Genomic DNA, 14,613 nt, shown 5'->3' with positions numbered 1-14,613 from the left:
AGCTCGAGGGATCCAGACAAAAACTACAGAAGAAAAGAAGTTACAGGCGATTCTGATGTTAACTTGACAGATTATATTGTGGTTTTTCTGTGTGGCTAATCTCTATTACATAAACTCTGCTAGAACAGTAACAAAACATGCTTCTTTGTTTGTATTCATCTTCAATGTCAAGTAAACTCTCAACTCTTTTAATCAGATATTAAGTACCTCTAAACATTACAGAATTAAGAACATCCGCAATTTGTTGCATTAACGGTCGTTTCTTCCAGTCACCCACGGTGCATATTCGGATGAGTGTGCCCATATTTGTGGCTGCAGTCACAGGATAGTCACTCCCAAGTCTGGGGTCAATTAATTCCGTAAACAAGAATGATGTAGTTCTGAAGTGGTTCAGACTTGTTAGTATCTCTTTTGAACCACAGTAAAGAGTTCAAGCAAGATTACACCAAATATGTATACATCGGTCTCCATTCCCAAAATATCTACATAAATTACACAAAAACTGTTTCAAGATTTTGAACAATAAAGACTAATCAGAATTACCAAACACAAAGAGTTAATATTTTGGTCTACCTGCAAACATATTTTCAGGAGACTTGTAGATAGTTTCCGCAAATGTCCAATCTTCTGGCCAACTTTGCTTTTTTGAGTCAAGGTATAACAATTTTGCATTGTATTGCTGATGTGATCAAACCTTGAGTATTACTCTCTTAAGATCATAAACAAAAACAAGATGAAGAAAAATGTAAAAAGTGATTACCTCGTCAAGCAAAATGTTATGCAATCTGAATTCTTGATTTAATGGGCTGTTCTTGATCGAGTGGATAAATGCAACACCTTGTGCTATTCCACTGGCTATCTTAACTCGTGTTCCCCACCGTAGTGCCTCCTCTTCTGCTTGAGAGAAAAACATGAAACTGTATGTTATTTAAGCACAAGTACATTTTACTACCTATGGTTATGAACACTTTTAGAAGAGATATTAACTTTGGTAAATGTGATGCTCCAAACTTTCATTTTGCAAGTACTCGAAAACCAAGAGTGATCTGTTATCTTCACAACAGTAACCCAAGAGTTTGACCAAGTTGGGATGAGAAATATCTCCTAGAGACTCAGCTTCTTCCTGCAACTCATAGATTTATTTGCCCACAATAAGTAGTAACACAACATGTATATAAAACAAACCAAGTGTAAGAAAATGGACAGACTTTGCTTATCTTCCAATCTTCTAGACTCTTTTGACTATATACAAGACCTTCCATGACAGAAACAGGAAGTTTTGATGTGGTCTCATTGATGTAACCCTTGTAGAATGTTTGAACATAGGTATCCTCCCCTTCTACGACCCTCTCTATTTTGAATTCATTCGTTGCTTTCTTCAGTTCCTTGACACTGAAGATTCTGAGATTCTCGACTTCTTCCTCCTCCTCTTTTCATACACACACACACACACACACATTTAAACTTGAATCACATATTTAGAGATTTACTATATGTAAACAACAGTAAAAAGAGAGATGTACCCAACAAAGGAGTATTGATGAGAGGCGAAGTATGTTTTTGTTTACAAGATTTTAAACCGTTTCCCATCGTTGAGGGTAATCTGTAGATTTTGTAGTTTTCAGATTCTTTTTTTTTTTTTTTTGAACACGACTTACTTTCATTAAACTTCAATGTTTTTGGGTACAACCGTACAACCAGAGGGAATCAAACATCCTCTTTGATTAAAAGCATAAACTACATAAGCAAACAAAGCTAAAATAGATAGGTCTTCATGAGAAGATGACAGCGAATTCAAAGCAAAGCTTGAATGCGTCGATAAGAGCTTCACGACAAAGTCGGACAGCCGAAAATTAGTCACAAGTGACGTTGAAACCCAGTTTTCACCAACGAGATAAACCGAAGTAGTCTCGCTTGCATCTTCAGGCCCCGTACAGACCGCTACACAAGATAACAAGACGGTGTAAAAGCTGGAACACTTACCCGTAGAAACCGAGAAGTCTTCTCCTTTCATAGAAAGGAGGTATGGGAACGGAATCGAACATGGAACATGACTTGGTGAACCCACCAATAATTTCTTCATGAAGTAGATATATGGCAATGCGCATAAATCATAGACGTCGGTGAACCCACCGAAAATCTTTACAAATCTAGTCAAACAGTTTAAGGCCGTACATACTATAATCGTGTCTCTCACCACGACTCTGTTTTTTAATTGACTAGTAAAAAGGCTGACCTTTACCATAAGTTTAGTGGGCCAAGCCCCAAAGAAAGGTAGATGAGGCCCAAAGTCAGCTGAAAGACCCAAGATGCACTCGTAACCTAGGCTGAACTTGCCGCCGCCGTTGAAGGAGCTATCACCGAGACTGCTCTGTCGACGGCCAACCAGGCTACGGAGGAGACTAAACGCAGGCATCATCATCGTGGGAAACGAGAGGGATAAGAAGCTTCTGAAACTCTTCAGATCAAGCCAAGAGCTGTTTCCAGATCTGGTGTCGGATGGAGTAAGGGGCGTCTCAAACGGTGGATGGAAGAGCTCGTCGGTTCCCGGAGACAGGAAGAGAGGGCTTCTTTGAGAATATGGAGTCCTCACCGAAATTTGAACAGAGGAAGCGCTGACGCCCAAGGATGTACGACAGTCACCCGCAAAGAAAACGTCGGGGCTTTTACCCGAAACGCATTGAACAGCAGCAACGGAGGAAGCTTCCGGACTCGACGCTGATGAGAAGACCAACCAGAGGGCAAGTGACGCCGATAGAGGTGGTTCTATGAATCTTTTTATCTGTCTCCGTCGCGTAGAGCTTCGGATCTTCACTCCACCGCATAATAACAGCTTTATGAACGGTGAAACACAGAGCAAAAGGTATGAAAAGAACATAGCTACGAAAAGGAGGTATAGGTGAGCCGGTAAGTCCCGGCGCCGGCGAGAAACGCCTTCACCGGCGCCAGAAAAGAAAGCCATAAAGGGTGTCTCGATTACTGTGTCTGGGAGCGTCTCTTTTTTTCGCGAACAGTTTTCAGATTCTTTAACACATTATTTTTGGGTGTTTATAAAGAGGTTGAGAAAGCCTCCACAAATATAAAAGACAAAGACAAAAAAAACAAGCTACCAGCCTACCACACTATGTTTATCCATTTTAATTAATAACTACACTTTGACACAAACTCCATTTGCTCATTTAGGCAAGAGAAAGAAAAATAAGCAACCACACTATATGATCTATTTTCAAGTAATAATGCTGAGACTCACGTAAACGATAACAAAAACGCGTTTACTCCATTTTAATATGTTCTTGACTTATTGCCTGTCGTTTTCATTTTCTTGAGGAAAGATCAAACAGTCACGGAATGAAGTCCAAGCCCTCTAACTTTAAAGCTAAGGATGCTTCTACTTATATATTTTTTTTTTTTTCAGAAAGAAAAATAACAAACCATATTTATTAGCATATACTTTCAGTTTTGTATAAATTATTTTGCAAAATCGTAAATCGGTAAACCATATTTTAGCATATGCTACGAATCTCTTTTAAGAGAGTTTACAACTGAAAGACTAAAATCATATATATATATATATTTTAACAACAACTGAACTCATATCTGTACGAATGAATCTCCGCAATATGATTCAGAACATCCAAAACTTGTTGCATGGAGGGTCGTGTAGGCCTGTCCTCGGTGCATCTTTGGATGATTGTGCCCATCTGCATTGCTGCAGTCACGGGATAATCACCCTCAAGTCGAGGATCAATTCTGTCGTTAAACAAGAAAGGTCTAGTCCTAATATCTAAGCTTTCATCCTCCAACTTTTTTGAGCCATCTCTCAAAGCAATTAAAGGCGGAAGCAAGGCTCCTTTCAAACCAGTAAAAAGTTCAAGCAAGATCATACCAAATGTGAAAACATCGGAATCCATTTCAAAACGGCCTACATACATTACACAATTGTCTTAAGATTTGAAAAAATGAAATTATTGATCAGAATCATTAAAACAAGAGTTAAGATTTTGGTGCACCTGTCCTTAGCCTTTCAGGAGGCATGTATTTAATTCCTCTAACAACTCTCAATCCTTTTTCCAGACATTTTTTGTCTGTTTCAAGGTAAAACAGTTTTGCATTGTATTCCTGATGAGATCCAAACTTAGGTATTAGTTTCTAATTAAGTTCATAAAAAAATAAGATTAAGAAAAATGTTATAAAAATAACCTCGTCAAGCATAATGTTATGCCTTCTGAGTTCCAAATATAGCGAGGAGTTCTTGATTGAGTGGAGAAAAGCAACACCTTGTGCTATCCCAATGGCTATCTTAACCCATGACAAGACCTCATTCTCTGTTGAGGCGAACATCAAACGTGAAGTTGTTTATAAAGCAAAAACTATATATATATGCCGATTTATAGAATTTATGCATTGATTAGAAGAGATCTTAACTTCCCTGAAAATGATGATCCAAAGTTCCTTTGTGCAGGTATTCAAACACCAATAGTGATTTTTTATCTTCACAACAATAACCCAAAAATTTTACTATGTTTGGATGAGAATGTTTTCCTAGAGACTTCACCTCTTCCTGCAAACTCATATGTACTTTAGTAAGTACACAACACCTATAGAAACAAGTGTAAACAATGGACAATCTTTGCTTACCTTCCACGCCTCTATAGCCTCTAAACTATCTTGAACACATTCCATGACAGAAACAGAGATTCTAGTTTTAGTTCTTGATGTGGTGTCATCGATGGAGCCCTTGTAGAATGTTCGAACTGAGCCATCCTCGCCCTGTACGACGCTGTCTTTTTTGAAGTTCTTCGTTGCTTTTTTCAATTCCGTGACGCTGAAGACTCTCAGATCCTCGTTTTCTTTATCCACTTTATACATATTGAATGAAGTATTTTGATGTTAATTTGTTATTACTATATGTAAACAAAACAAAACAAAAAGCTTTAAAACAGAGATGTACACGAACATGGTGGGCTGAGGAGAGGATGGTAAGCAAATGAAAGAGGATCTTCTGTGAGAGGCTTTAGAACATTTCCCATTGTTGATGGAGAATGGAGATGATGTTAATCTGTAAATTTTTGGTTTCAAGATTTTAACACATCTTATCTATGTTTTTATAAGAGGTTGAAAAAAAATAATCAATAGTTATAAAAAATTGGCTGGACTGCCTAAGGATTCAATCATCACGCTACGGTGAGTTAACTTCTCACTTACGCAAAAAGAAAGGAGAACAAGAAACCACAAATATTAACTAGGATTATATCCATGTATGGAAAATATGGGAAGAAATGATGAGATGTACTTAAACAGTATGAGCAAACGCGTTTTGTTCATTTTTAGTTAGTTATTGACTTATGGACCCCTACTAGGTTGAGAATGTGATGTTGATTTTCTTGGGGGAAAGATCTACAAATGAAAAACGTATAAACACACCTAACTTTTGCCTGCAACTCTTAGTTTTTGTGCTCACCATATACATAAGTACAAATGTAATTAAAAGATACATATAGTTGCATGAAAATGGACAGATCGTGGTTGCCTTCCATCTTCTAGAGCCTTTGAACTATCTTGTAAGATATATATATATATATATATTTTTTTTGTAACTTCTATCTTGTAAGATATTCCGTGACAGAAACAGAGATTCCAGTTCTGATTTTCAATGGAGAAAATGTTGTCTCAACGATGTAGCCTTTGTAGAATGTTCGATCAGAAGTATTACTTTTAGATATAGCCAACATTCGTGTATGCTTTTAAAATTTTAATATGTAAAATTATTTGATTTTAACACTAGTAGAAATTTTGGCTATAACCCACAAAATAGTTATGAAATGAGAAACATGGCAATTCATATCTGAATCGTGACAGAAAAGCCACAAATATTTTACGAAACAAAACGTGGCTAAAAATAGTTACGACTTTTCCATTAATATTTTGTTGCAACATGATTTTGAATATATTAGTATATATTTTAGTTTTGTGGTGTGGCTAATCTTAATTACAGAAAATTTGCTAGAGGGGGTAAAAACATGCAACTTTGTTTTTAATTATCTTCATTTTCAAATATTAGTATCTCTATGCATTAATACTGAATTACAAATAGAATTCAGAACATCCAAAACTTGCTGCATTGACGGTCGTTTCTTCCAGTTATCCTTGGTGCATCTTTGGATGAGTTTGCCCATCTTTGTGGCTGCATTCACAGGATAATGACTCCCAAGTCTGGGGTCAATTATTTCCGCAAACAAGATAGTTCTAGTTCTTAAGCGTTTCAGATATATTGATATCTCTTTCGAACCAGTAAAGAGTTCAAGCAAGATCACACCAAATGTGTATACATCCGTCTCCATTCCCAAAGTAGCTACATATTTTTGCACAATTGTCTTAAGATTTAAACAATGAAAGGTTAATCAGAATTATAAATACAGAATTTAAGATTATGTTGTACCTGCTTCTAGATATTCAAGAGACATGTATATAGTTCCCACAAATGTCCAACCAATTGGCCAAAATTGTTTTTTTGAGTCAAGGTACAACAATTTTGCATTGTATTGCTGATGAGATCAAAACATAGGTTTTAACTTCTGAGATCATAAACAAACTGAAACAAGATGAAGAAAAGCGATTACCTCGTCAAGCATAATGTTATGCATCCTGAGTTCTTGATGTAATGGGCTGTTCTTGATCGAGTGAAGGAATGCAACACCTTGTGCTATTCCGATGGCTATTTTAACCCGTGTGTCCCATGACAATGTCTCCTCTTCTGTTGAGAGAAACATGAAACTGTATGTAAAGTACAAGTATATAATACCCTATTTATAGAATGGTCACACTTAGAAGAGATCTTAGCTTTCGAAAATGTAATGCTCCAAACTTTCTTTGCCCAAGTATTCGAAAACCAAGAGTGATCTGTTATCTTCAGAGCAGTAACCCAAGAGTTTAACCAAGTTGGGATGAAAAATCTCTCCTAGAGACTCAGCTTCTTCCTGCGACACATAGAATTTTTTTTTTTTTTTGCCAATCATGTACTTAATAAGTGCACAACACGTATAAAAGAAAATGGACATACTTTGCTTATCTTCCACTCTTCTAGACCATGTGGAGTATAAAGAAGACCTTCCATGACAGAAACATCGATTCTGGTTTTAGTTTTTGATGGTGCAGATGTGGTCTGATTGATGTTACCCTTGTAGAATGTTTGAACATAGGTATCCTCCCCTTCTACGACCCTCTCTTTTTTGAATTTTTTCGTTGCTTTCTTCAGTTCCTTGACGCTGAAGACTCTCAGATTCTCGTTTTCTGCTTCTTCTTTCCATATATATACATTTAAATTTACATCACTTGTTTTATACAAGTAAACAAAAGTAAAATGTTAATTTAAAAAAGAGAGAAGTACCCAACAAAGGAGTATTGATGAGAGGCTCGTAAAGATACGAAGGATGTTGTTGTTTACAAGGCTTTAAACCGTTTCCCATTGTTAAGGGCGATGGTTTGATCTGTAGATTTTGATTTCATATCTTGAACACATCTTCTTTTGGAGTCTTATAATAAAGAGGTTGAGAAAGCATTCAACACTTTTGCTCACTTAGACAAGACAAAGAAAAACAAGCAACCACAGTACTAATTACGAGTATATCCATTTAAGTAACAATGCTGAGACTTACGTAAACAATAGCAAAACCGCGTTTACTACATTTTTAATACGTTTTTGACTTATTGCCTTGTTAGTGAGAAATAAATGTCGTTTTGATTTTTCTGAGTAAAGAACGGTCACAAATTCGAGTCAAAGCCTTTAAACTTTAAAGCTAGGCTGCCTCTACGGCCTCATATATTTCAGAAAAGAAAAAAAAAACAAAACATTCTTTCAAATAGCATATACTCTCAGTTTCGTATAAATTATTTTACAAGATCGTTCGTGAATAAGTAAAAATGCAAACGTAATTTCCAAGCTTAAACAAAGTCAGACTCTTAAATGGGTGGGATGGGGCTAGGCCAGGCTATATCAGTATGCATAAATACAATATTATATGTTTACATATTACTATCATTTGACTATTGGGTTTTCTTTTTTCTTGTGGAATATTCACCTCTCTCATGTAGGCAACTTGTGATCTGTCTATGCTCTGTTGATGAGTTACCACTTATACTTTAGATTAATTCGTTTTAATTCTACTGGAGAACAAAAAAAAAGAAAGGGAAGAAGATCAAAGTCGCATCATAGACAATGAATCAATGATCGTCAGTAACGTGTACAGCCACGGGCATAACAAAACATAGTTTTTTGTTTTATTCAAGCTTTCAAAACTAAAGCAAGACAAGGACAAATCATATCGATACTAGTTAATCTCTGCAATATCATTCAGAACATCTAAAACTTGTTGCATGGACGGTCGTGTAGGCAAGCACTTGGTACATCTTTGGATGAGTGTGCCCATCTGCATTGCCGCATTCACAGGATAATCACCCTCAAGTCGAGGATCAATTATTTCCGTAAACAAGAACGGTCTAGTCTCCCTAACATCTAAGCTTTTATTCTTCTCCAACTTTTTTGCTCCATTTCTCAAAGCAAGTAAATGCGCAAGCAAGTCCTCATCTTTCGAACAAGTAAAAAGCTCAAGCAAAATCACACCAAATGCGTAAACATCGGTATCCATTTTAAAACAACATACATACGTTACACAAATTGTCTAAAGATTTGGAAATGTAAATATTGATCTGAATCACTAAAACAAGAGTTAAGATTTTGGTGTACCTGACACCAGACATTCATGAGGCATGTATCTATGTCCATAAATAGTCAAGCAATTTTCCAGACATTTTTTGTCTGTTTCAAGGTAAAACAGTTTTGCATTGTATTCCTGATGAGATCAAAACTTAGGTATTAGGCTTCTTTTTTCCCAAGCTTAGGTATTACTTATTAGTTTCTACGATCATTAACAAAAAGAAGAAAAATGTTATAAATAAAAAAAGGTCATTACCTCATCAAGCATAATGTTATGCATTCTGAGTTCAAAATATAGCGACGAGTTGTAGAATGAGTGGAGAAATGCAACACCTTTAGCTATTCCAATGGCTATCTTAACCCGTGTTTCCCATGACAAGACCTCTTTCTCTGCTGAGGGAAACATCAAACGTGAAGTTGTATATAAAGCAAAAACTGTCTATGCCGATTAATAGAATGGGATGCATTGATTAGAAGAGATCTTAACTTCCGTTAATGTGATGATCCAAAGTTCCTTGGTGCAAGTATTCGAATACCAATAGTGATTTTTTATCTTCACAACAGTAACCCAAAAATGTTACTATGTTTGGATGAGAATGTTCTCCTAGAGACTTCACCTCTTCCTACAACTCATGTACTTTTAATAAATATACAACACGTATATATATATATATATATAGAAACAAGTGTAAGTACTGGTCATACTTTGCTTACCTTCCACGCTTCTATAGCCTCTAAACTATCTTGAAGACATTCCATGACAAAAACAGAGATTCTTTTTTTAGTTCTTGATGAGGTGTCATCGATGGAGCCCTTGTAGAATGTTCGAACAGAGCCATCCTCTTCATCTACGACCCTCTCTTTTCTGAAGTTGTTCGTTGCTTTCTTCAGTTCCGTGACGCTGAAGACTCTCAGATCCTCATTTTCTTTATCAACTTTGATACATATTGAACGACGTATTTTAATATTATTACTATATGTAAAAATGCTCTTAAAACAGAGATATGTAAACCAACTTGGTGAGCTGAGGAGAGGCTCGTAAGCAAATGAAAGAGGATCTTCCGTAAGAGGCTTTAGAACATTTCCCATTGTTGCTGGAGATGATTTAATTTGTAGACTTTTGGTTTCAAGATTTTAACACATCTTAAGTGTTTTCTTATAAAGAGGTTGAAAATGATTAATCAATCTTTCTAAAACAAATTAGTTGGCAATTGCTCACTTAGGCAAAAAGAAAGGAGAACAAGAAACCACAATATTAAACAGGAAGTTTTGATGTGGTTTCCATGCAAGACAGATATGGGGAAACAAATGATGAGACTTATGTAAATAATAACTTAAACGCGTTTTGTTCATTTTTCGATAGTAATTGACTTATGTGGCCTACTAGGTTGAGAAAGTGATGTTGATTTTATTGGAGGTAAGATGTACAAACGAAAAAACGTTAACACACCTAACTTCTGCCTACAACTCTTAGTTTGTTTGTGCTCACCATAGTCCATATACATAAGTACAAATGTAATAAAAAGATATATATAGTTGCATGAAAATGATCAGATTGTGGTTACCTTCCACTCTTCTAGAGCCTGTGAACTATCTTGTAAGACATTCCATGACAGAAACAGAGATTTCAGTTCCGAGTTTTCGATGGAGAAAATGTGGTCTCATCGATGTAGCCTTTGTGGAATGTTCGATCAGAGCCATAGCTTTTTTTATCACAATAAGAGAACTGAGAAAATACTTAGCACAAATCCGCGAATGACAAGTTTCTAGTGTCTATCCAATCCAATAAAGCGGCCTTGCAAAGAAGTCTGCTTTAGTGTTATTGGATCTGGGTTGATAAACCACTTTTCCGTTCTGGTAGGATGCCCATATAGATTTAAACTCATTAAGTGCAGCTGCAAAAACTGATTATTCTTCTGGTGTTGTGATCATTTTGACTTATTCTTGGGAATCAGTAACAAAGTAATCGCAGAAGCGCTAATGGCGAGATAAACATTTCAATGTCCATACTAAACTCTTTAGCTCGGTATGTAGTGACGAAACTAACTTATGGCAACCTTGAAGGCAGAGAAAGTCTATTAATTCATCTTGGAGTTGTAAAATTCATCCTACTCCACTCATGATTCCTTCACTGTTCCATGATCCATCTACTCTGCAAGTAAATATAGGTAGGTCTGGGGAGGTTCCTTGGTATGAATTCTGTGACACTATCGCCTGGATCGGTCTCCTCATTGTCCAGGAACCAGGCATTACACTCCTTTAATGCTAGATAGATCTGTTGTATCCACTGGTGAGAAGTCTCGACCATTATAGAGTTTTTCATTTCGTGCTTTCCATATATACCAAATGAGCTATAGCTATCAATTCTAGATATATCAAGATGAAATATTCGTCTCTGCCTTTCAATTTTAATAAGTATAATCATTTGGCCTTAAACTAATTAAGAAAAAATATTTATTAAGCATTTTGTTTCCAAAAAAAATGTATTTAACTCTTATTTATAATTGTTTCAAGCCTTATAAATCTTAGAACCGATCCTAATTAATTTACAGCCTGATTACAACCGTGTCTTGTCTGAACTTCTATGTTGCTTTCTTTAGCTCTGCCAAGGTATTGTTGACTTATTTGCTTAGTTTGATGAGAAAAAGAGGCCGCTTTGATCTTCTTTGGATAATTCTACGAGCGCAAGTTCTAAGTCCAAGCCTTTTCGCTTTTTTATTGACTTTGCAGTTTAAGGGATCAGATAAGTTTCCAAAAAGGATAGTTACGAAATGAAGATAGTGAAAACCTTCCCATGTGGTGTGTGTCCTAAATAAGTTCCCAACTAATATTGTTAATAATTTGATACCAAATAATTTGTTTTTAATTTCTCTTAGATACTAAGAGAGTTTTTCAAGACACATGATTGCGATAGTTCCTTAGATGATGCAATGGATAATCATACAGACTCAATCTTCTAACAGTAACACATTTTCATACTATTTCAACGTGTAACGATTTCAACTTTTACACAAGCGATGAGTGTCTGAAATTTTCTGTGTATATTCAACTGAGTCGTTTATCATTGTTTCATTTTATGTATTGGCCGGCCGGTCAGCTTGTCTATGGACTAGCTAGTCTATTATGGAGTAAATTTAGATCCGACTTACATAAATTCTTGTTTTTTCAATGTAAATTGACAATATTAATTTTAAAATCGTAGCTCATGTATTTTTTTTTGAAAAAAAAAAAAAACAAGACTCATGTTGTCATACGTGATTTAACATTTTGAAGTTCCTCTTTGTTAAGAGAGTGTCGTGGCTAAATGCATGTTGTTAGCACGTGATTCAGAAATTTAGCATGACGGGGTGGGTTTGGAATGTCATGGGAAGGTCACGTGGGCCGTTTAAGCCGCCGTAAATATGGATGGAAAACAGTATTTTCATCCGTCACTGCCTGAGAAGTTTGACGTCAGCTCAAGTGGACGTTAACCGCCACGGGAAAGAAGCAGAAGACTCGGTCCACACTCACATGCCTTTACTCGTAACATTCGTAATCGCTTAATGCTATGCTTAGCATGAACAATTTTTTTATTTTTAGGAATGATAATAATCTGACAGCAGACATACATGAACCCTCTTTGATCTTCTCTTATGCAATATCGACAAAATCCCAAAAGAGTGAATCACGGCCCCATGTGGATACGCAAACCACATCAGTGGCATAAACCCGTAAATTATAGTAAAACCTAGTGGTATTTTCAAAGTTGAAAATCTATATAAGCAATTGTAGCTCCTCTCATGATCTCCCATAATTTTATCAAAATCATCCATCTACTTTTCCCTAGTCTTTCTACTTTGGTCGTTCACGATGAAAGGAGGCAGCGTCGCGTTTCTCTTCGTTCTTCTCATCTCCACCGCCACCTCCGTCTTCTGCTTCCGCGACGGTAATCATTAGTTACTGGTTTCTTCCTTTGATATAGAGTGATCTGTTTTTTTTTAAAGCTTAGCTGTGTTTGCGTCAATGAAAAGGATCTTGTTAACTTTCTGCAAGGTCTCTGTCACATTTTAATTTTGTAAGTCGGTTTAGTTTCTTTTACCTTTTTGCCCATTTCTGACACACAGACTCCGGTCATATTAAATCAAGTACATAAAGTGGGTCCAATTACAAAATCTATTTCTTTGCCGTTTTCAAAGCATATCCCAGTTTTGTTTATTTTTGTGGATATAATAACTGCAGGTAATTTGACCAAAAAAATAATAATAATAACTGCATGTAATAGTGTTTTTATTTGACCAAAATTAAGTTGTTTTCTAAGAAAAAAACAAGTAAAGCCAAAGAAATGTAATAAATTCATTGAAAGTGAGGATAATTATGTCATTTTAAATCGCAGGTATGTTACCAAACGGCGGATTCGAGCGAGGACCAAAACCATCGGACCTGAAAGGAACAGGAGTGATAAACAAGAACGCGATTCCAAACTGGGAGCTCTCTGGCTTCATAGAATACATCAAGTCCGGTCAAAAACAAGGAGACATGCTCCTCGTAGTCCCCGCCGGAAAGTTCGCAGTCCGGCTAGGCAACGAGGCATCGATCAAACAAAGAGTTAATGTGACAAAAGGAATGTACTACTCTCTCACTTTCAGTGCCGCAAGGACTTGTGCTCAAGACGAACGGCTCAACATATCCGTTGCACCTGACTCGGGCGTTATTCCTATTCAGACGCTGTACAGTAGCAACGGGTGGGACCTATACGCTTGGGCGTTTCAGGCCCAGAGTGATGTGGCTGAGATCGTGATTCATAATCCTGGCGAGGAAGAACATCCTGCTTGTGGTCCACTCATTGATGGTGTAGCAATCAAGGCTCTATACCCTCCTAGACCTACCAATAGTAAGTTCGTGTTTTATTTATTATTATATGGTCACGTTATATCTATTGTTATTATTCTCAGTGTCTTTTTCATAAATCATCAAATGTGATCTATCATGTTTTTCTTAACATGTGATCTTTCATGTTTAATTACAACTATATGTCAAGAATATATATATATATATATTTAACTATATGTCAAGAATATAGATATGTGGACTTATATGTCTATGCATGTGGTCTATCGCATGTGTTGGACAAGAAATACATGAGAACTAATGAACTGATGAATTTTTTCTATGAAATGAAACAGAGAATATATTGAAAAACGGAGGATTTGAAGAAGGTCCCTACATAATCCCAAATGCAACAACCGGTGTTCTGATTCCTCCCTTCATAGAAGATGACCACTCTCCTTTACCAGCATGGATTATAGAATCCCTCAAGGCCGTCAAATACGTTGACGTGGAACACTTCTCGGTCCCACAAGGCCGTCGAGCCGTGGAACTGGTCGCGGGGAAAGAGAGCGCAATCGCTCAGGTGGCTAGGACCATTGTCGGGAAGAGTTACGTGCTTTCGTTTGCGGTTGGAGATGCCAACAATGCTTGCAAAGGCTCGATGATAGTCGAGGCGTTTGCCGGCAAAGACACTTTGAAGGTTGCTTATGAGTCGAAAGGGAAAGGAGGTTTCAAACGTGCTGCTTTGCGGTTCGTGGCAGTTTCTAACCGCACTAGGGTTATGTTTTACAGCACGTTTTACGCGATGAGAAGTGATGATTTCTCGTCGCTGTGTGGTCCTGTGATCGACGATGTTAAGCTCCTCAGCGTTGGTAAACCCTGAAATGGTTTAATACCGAAAGAGTAGTTGTGGTCTTGTGGTGTAGGGTTTTTATATAAGACAGAAAGGTCATGCTTATCTATTTTCTTGTATGAGAAGACTGATGAAGAAATGTTGTCTTCTTTTTTTATTACTACATATATTGGGGATTTACGAGATTAATAAAGGTGTAATACAGAGATACCCATATGACACAGATCAATGATGATAATAA

General features: G+C 36.7%; 4 protein-coding genes across 6 annotated transcripts; 1 reads left to right on the top strand and 3 right to left on the bottom strand.

The window, feature by feature from the left end:
- Nucleotides 1–128: 128 nt before the first annotated feature.
- LOC106372411 (putative inactive serine/threonine-protein kinase At5g11400) lies at nt 129–1,626 on the bottom strand. Its single transcript, XM_013812618.3, is given in 7 exon segments — nt 129–418; nt 421–482; nt 574–679; nt 761–894; nt 988–1,123; nt 1,209–1,429; nt 1,524–1,626. Coding segments are annotated over 7 exon segments (945 nt in total). The 5' UTR covers nt 1,591–1,626; the 3' UTR covers nt 129–199.
- Nucleotides 1,627–3,429: 1,803 nt separating this feature from the next.
- On the bottom strand, nt 3,430–10,687 carry LOC106370656 (putative inactive serine/threonine-protein kinase At5g11400). Of its 3 annotated transcripts, none has more exons than XM_013810652.3 (6): nt 4,952–5,211; nt 4,639–4,859; nt 4,426–4,561; nt 4,201–4,325; nt 4,011–4,119; nt 3,434–3,922 (listed from the first exon to the last, which is right to left on the bottom strand). In XM_013810652.3, the coding sequence occupies exons 1-6, from the start codon at nt 5,028–5,030 to the stop codon at nt 3,576–3,578; spliced, it is 1,017 nt and encodes a 338-aa protein (XP_013666106.2). In that variant the 5' UTR covers nt 5,031–5,211; the 3' UTR covers nt 3,434–3,575. The 3 variants fall into 3 exon arrangements, with proteins under 3 accessions (XP_048598361.1, XP_013666106.2, XP_013666107.2); XM_013810653.3 differs by having other exon boundaries at nt 4,958–5,211; XM_048742404.1 differs by lacking the exons at nt 4,639–4,859; nt 4,952–5,211 and adding an exon at nt 9,428–10,687 and having other exon boundaries at nt 3,430–3,922.
- LOC106370657 (putative inactive serine/threonine-protein kinase At5g11400) lies at nt 5,617–8,637 on the bottom strand. Its single transcript, XM_013810654.3, has 6 exons — nt 7,388–8,637; nt 7,061–7,299; nt 6,842–6,977; nt 6,621–6,754; nt 6,440–6,545; nt 5,617–6,352 (listed from the first exon to the last, which is right to left on the bottom strand). The coding sequence occupies exons 1-6, from the start codon at nt 7,464–7,466 to the stop codon at nt 6,051–6,053; spliced, it is 996 nt and encodes a 331-aa protein (XP_013666108.1). The 5' UTR covers nt 7,467–8,637; the 3' UTR covers nt 5,617–6,050.
- A 1,799-nt stretch (nt 10,688–12,486) lies between the features above and the next one.
- Nucleotides 12,487–14,586, top strand: LOC106370652. Its single transcript, XM_013810649.3, has 3 exons — nt 12,487–12,638; nt 13,086–13,583; nt 13,876–14,586. The coding sequence occupies exons 1-3, from the start codon at nt 12,563–12,565 to the stop codon at nt 14,400–14,402; spliced, it is 1,101 nt and encodes a 366-aa protein (XP_013666103.2). The 5' UTR covers nt 12,487–12,562; the 3' UTR covers nt 14,403–14,586.
- The last annotated feature ends 27 nt before the right edge of the window (nt 14,587–14,613 follow it).

This window comes from Brassica napus, chromosome A10, assembly GCF_020379485.1.
Source record: "Brassica napus cultivar Da-Ae chromosome A10, Da-Ae, whole genome shotgun sequence".
Taxonomy (NCBI): domain Eukaryota; kingdom Viridiplantae; phylum Streptophyta; class Magnoliopsida; order Brassicales; family Brassicaceae; genus Brassica; species Brassica napus.
The sequence above is the reverse complement of the archived record's forward strand: the minus strand, read 5'-3'. Positions and strand labels throughout refer to the sequence as shown.